Here is a 5,403-nt window from a genome sequence, read left to right on the forward strand (position 1 = left end):
TGGCTTTAGGTGGTTCCGTCGACCCCGAGACACCCTAGACCCTAGTTGATGGCTTTAGGTGGTTCCGTCGACCCCGAGCCACCTAGACCCTAGTTGATGGCTTTAGGTGGTTCCGTCGACCCCGAGCCACCTAGACCCTAGTTGATGGCTTTAGGTGGTTCCGTCGACCCCGAGACACCCTAGACCCTAGTTGATGTCTTTAGGTGGTTCCGTCGACCCCGAGACACCCTAGACCCTAGTTGATGGCTTTAGGTGGTTCCGTCGACCCCGAGCCACCAAAACCCAAAATGATGGCTTTAGGTGGTTCCGTCGACCCCGAGACACCCTAGACCCTAGTTGATGGCTTTAGGTGGTTCCGTCGACCCCGAGCCACCAAAACCCAAAATGACGGCTTTAGGTGGTTCCGTCGATCCCGAGACACCCTAGACCCTAGTTGATGGCTTTAGGTGGTTCCGTCGACCCCGAGCCACCAAAACCCGAAATGATGGCTTTAGGTGGTTCCGTCGACCCCGAGACACCCTAGACCCTAGTTGATGGCTTTAGGTGGTTCCATCGACCCCGAGCCACCAAAACATAGACAACATAAAAAGGACCATTTTGAGCATAGACAACATATCAATAATAAAAAGAACCATTTTTATCATAACAACATATCAATCATAAAAAGAACCATCCAAGCTTGCATAATCAATAACTCTAGCATATCAAGATAGTCCATTTCAGGCATTCACTCATAAGTTGCATCCACATCAACAAAAGCCATATATGGCATTGATTCTTAAAGTACACCACCAAAGCAAAGATGACATTGTACACCACCACATGAAGTATCTAGTTACCACTTGCATAGAAGTACCTCCCCCATCCAGTATGTCTACCACCAGCACCTCTCCCAGCAACAGATGTGGAGGGAGCAGTAGATGTGGAGGGACCAGATTGTCTTGGGGCAGAGAATGCACCTCTCCCTCTCCCAACACCTCTTGCAGCACCTGGTGCAGCACCTCTCCCAGCACCTCTTCCAGCAGCTTGAGCTGCTGCAGCACCTCTCCCAGCAGCTGCAGCTGCAGCACCTCTACCACCACCTCTTCCAGCTCCTCTCCCAGCTCCTCTCCCAGCTGTTGGTGTTGTTGTAGGAGCTGCATGAGAGGTTGTTGTTGCTGGTGTAGTAGCAGCACCACCACCATTGGAATTCCTTGCAAGAGGCTTGCATAAACAAGAAGGAAAATGAGTAAGTACTTAAAAAATGGAATATACAAGAAGGAAAACCACTTATAAGAGGATCACCACATGTTTGTTCTTCCTCAAAGCCAGCTCAGGCTTCAACTGCTTGAGGCAGCTTGTGTACCTATGTCCTTGCAGTTCACAATTGCCACATGTTATAGTCCCCATTCTTGATGTGTCCTTAGGCTTTGGAACTTCAAATTTCCCCTTGATCCTCTTCTCTTTCTTTCTTCCTCTCTTCACTTTAAATGCAGGTGGGTCAATGTCTGGACCAGGGGTCTTTGTCCAGTCATGCTCACCAGGAACTGGATAGATCATTGGTTCATAAGCTGCCACATAAAATTCTTTCTTGAAGAACTTGCTGACATAATCCTCTGGTTTTCTTTTGCCCTTGTTGATTGCTGAGATGGCATGGTTACATGGGATGCCACTGAGGTCCCATTTTCTGCACCCACATGTGTGCACTTGCAAGTCAACAGCATGGGTTTGCTGCCCACTTGTAACCTGCCACAAGTTCACACCAGCTTGAATTGGTTTGCAATATTTGGCCCTCTCCTTCTCAACCTCTAGCTTCTCACTATAATGGGGTGTTATGTCCCATCTAGCTGTCTTTGCACTCTCCCTATTCCTATGCCACCTCATCATCTGTTTATCCTTTATTCCATCACACATTGTCCTAATTGGTTTCTTCCTAACATCTAGGACATACTTGTTGAACACCTCAGACAAATTGTTAACTACAAGGTCAGTCTTGCAGTTTGTGTCAAATGCATGCCTTGCCCATGTTTTCTTGGGTATTTGACAAAGCCACTCCCAAGCTTCCTGACATTCAGCTCTAAGGTCATTCATTGCAATGTTAAATTTGTGTTCACTATATGCATAGGCAGCATTATCCATACACTTCTTCAGATCTTCCCCCCTAAACCCAGCATTTTGGAAGTTTGCATAGATATGCCTAAGGCAGAACCTTTGGTTGCACTTAGGAAAGACAGCATTCACTGCATTTAGTAGGCCCTGGGACACACAATTAAACTAGCTAAGCTACTATCTAGCACAAAACAACCATATAGGAACAAGGACATAAGATGCAAGCACATACCTTTTGTCTATCTGACATTATTGTATATGGACCAAACTGTCCCTCTTCTCCTCCTAGGCAGATTTTAAGTTGGTGTAGAAACCAACACCAGTTAGGTGTGTCCTCTTGCCCAACAATACCAAATGCTAGTGGGTATATATTGTTGTTGCCATCTCTACCAGTGGCAGCAAGTAGTTGAGCACCAGTAGTTAACTTAATGAAGCACCCATCAACACCTGAATGAGCAAGCAAATTCAATATTTAAAACATTCAAATGCATTTCAAGATGAAACAATATGTAACTAATGCACAAGGTGAACAAACTAACCAATGAATGGTCTGCACCCCTTGAGAAACCCCTCCCTTGCTCCATTGATGCAATAGAACATAGCATGGAATCTTGGACCTGGATGGGGGATTTTTTCAGTGGGTGTTGGAGTTACAGTAGTGACTACTACTCTACTCCCAGGGTTTGTATCCATCACTGTCTGAGCATAGTCTTTCAACCTAGGGTATTGCTTCTTGTGGTCTCCTAGCACAGCATCAATAGCTATGTTCTTTGCTCTATATGCCATTGACTTGGGCACATCCACACCATACTTCTCCATGCAAGCATCAATCAAAGTCTGAATGCCAGTTGTTAGATCAGATCTGAACAGTGACTCATACTTCTGTGCAAGCCACTTGGCACTTACCCTTGTTGTCTCTGTACTAGTAGGGCAAGTGTGCTTAATTCTCATCTTCTTAATTACAAAAGTAGTTTCACCTTTTATAACTGCTGCCACCATAAAGAAGTTGCAATTTTTTTGGTTGCATTCTACAATTATTCTTTGATCTGAGTTCCTATGATATCTGAAGTTTCTTTCTTGAGTGATGTGTAGGTTCAACAAAGCCTCTCTGAATTGATGTTGATCCAAGAAACACATGTGTAGACATAATTGCTCATGTGGTGCATCCATTTTCTCATTGTACCATTTTCTAGGAGGCCTCTGCTTTGCCCTGCTTTTCCTTTTCTTTGGCAGCACAAATGACAATGGCTCAAAACCATCATCATCAGCCTCCTTCAACAATCCTTTCTCTTCTTCATCAGATGAAGGTTTGAAATCAGGTTCCTCCTCTGATACTACACTTGAATGTGACCTTGTTGTAGGCCCTCTCCTAACTGGAAGCTTCTGTTTCTTCTTCTTCTTCTCTTCATGTACAATTACAGTTTCTACATCCTGTGAAACAACTTTGTCATCTTCATCCATTTGAAAAGGTTCCTCAACCTCTGTGTCACCCTCATAATGCACAACTTCTTCCTCCTCAGATTCTTCATCATCTGTTTCTTCCTCTTCCATTTCATCATACTCTTTCTGTTTCTTTCCCTCAGCCATCTCTATGTCATCAGCATCACCCATATAAAAAGGTGGTACATCAATGTCCTCTTCACCTTCACAATCAGAACCACCACTGCCAACATATCCCTCTTCTTCTTCTATTTCCATAACAGCTTTCATTTTTCCTTTTACATTCTTGCTCTCTTGTGTGCAAAGACCAGTACCATGAGCTACACTGTAGCTACTACTCTGACTTTCAAATGCAACTCCTTCTTCATTAACAGCATAGATGGGTGCCTCACTGAGATCATATAACACAGGCTCTTCATACACAACAGTGGATAATTCTTGCCTCTCAAACTGGCTGCAAGGAGGTGGACATGCCCTCACTAGCAAATTTAAGACCTTAGACTCCTCAACCTGCTTCTTTACTAATTGCAACTCAGCATTACACTCTACCATCTCCAATCCTTTCTCCCCTAATTGTGGATTCTCAATGTGAAACAGCAGATCATATTCACTAAATCCTTGGGTTTCCATCACTGCAATCATATTCAGGTATGTTACATCTGAACTGCAGAGCTTCAACTCAAACATTTCTGAAGCATCAAAATAGAACCTAACATCCAAAATGTCATCATACAAACTGCAAAATGAAATAACAGAAAAAATGGTTAATAAACAATTTTACTTAACAGATAGGCTAACATATAAACAAAGCTTTGTTTAAGTTAACATATAATTTGGACTCTGCTCTAGTTAGGAATTTTTTAAGTTAACATATAAACAAAGCTTTGCTTAAGTTAACATATAAACAAAGCTTTGTTTAAGTTAACTAATGGTGCTCTGCTCTAGTTAGGAATGATTTAATCCACTATGCTTCTCTGCTCTGCTCTGCTCTAACTAGGTAACACCTAATGCTGCTCTGACAATTTGGACTAAGAAATAACAATGTAATCCACTAATGCTGCTCTGCTCTGCTCTAGTTAGGACTCATGTAATCCAATATACTTCTCTGCTCTACTTAGGAACTAGCAATTAGAGTGCTAAACATGCAGACAGTAAACCAGGCAGTAAACCCTAACCCTAATCCCCAATTTCAGTTTGCAAAGATGGAACAATGGAACACTTACAGAACACCACCGATGCCATGAGTCCACTGATGGGCGGTGCTAGGGTTGGCCAACCAAATTCGCGCCATCTTCAGCCTCTGCTCCATCGACAACGCCGGCTCCGCAAAATCTTCGTCCTCGCTACTGTACTCCGAGCTGGAGTAGCAACCACTCCCATCGAGGCCTAAGCGGGGGAGGTCGCCGCCGCTCGCATCGCCCTGGCCATCGTCGCCTGCCGGAGTAGCCGAGGCCATCGTCGCCTAGGGCACAGCAGCCGCGGGGGAGAGGAGGGCGCGAGGGACGAGCAGCCGCGGTGGAGGTGACAGCGCCTAAGCAGTTCGATCCATGACTACGGTGGCGTGGTGTGGCGGGCGGCGGGGCGGGCGGGGAGGCAGCCGCCGGCGAGGAGGAGAAGGAAGAGGGCAGAGCGGGGTCGGGGTGTGGCTCGACCGCACCAGCCGCGCCCTAAACGGTGCGAGCCGGCCTCGTCCCAGTCAGCGCCCAGTCAGTGCGCGGGCACGCGCGCACTGGCCAGCGTGTCGCCTGACGGGCGGGCCCAACCGGTCAGCTTTTCTGTCAATACGTATAAAACACACTTTTAGTCTTTTTTGCAACGGCTGGCCCCAATCTTAGTACTGACATGTAAAAATTACCAATCTTGATACCAATCTGC

The 5,403-nt window shown here is 45.6% G+C and overlaps 1 protein-coding gene across 1 annotated transcript; it reads right to left on the bottom strand.

Annotated features, from left to right (window-relative positions):
• Positions 1 to 727: 727 nt before the first annotated feature.
• On the bottom strand, positions 728 to 5,104 carry LOC123090030 (uncharacterized). Its single transcript, XM_044511521.1, has 5 exons — positions 2,628 to 5,104; positions 2,321 to 2,535; positions 1,346 to 2,235; positions 857 to 1,203; positions 728 to 777 (listed from the first exon to the last, which is right to left on the bottom strand). The coding sequence occupies exons 1-5, from the start codon at positions 4,213 to 4,215 to the stop codon at positions 728 to 730; spliced, it is 3,090 nt and encodes a 1,029-aa protein (XP_044367456.1). The 5' UTR covers positions 4,216 to 5,104.
• Between the last annotated feature and the right edge of the window lie 299 nt (positions 5,105 to 5,403).

This window comes from Triticum aestivum, chromosome 4B (assembly GCF_018294505.1).
Source record: "Triticum aestivum cultivar Chinese Spring chromosome 4B, IWGSC CS RefSeq v2.1, whole genome shotgun sequence".
NCBI classification, from domain to species: domain Eukaryota; kingdom Viridiplantae; phylum Streptophyta; class Magnoliopsida; order Poales; family Poaceae; genus Triticum; species Triticum aestivum.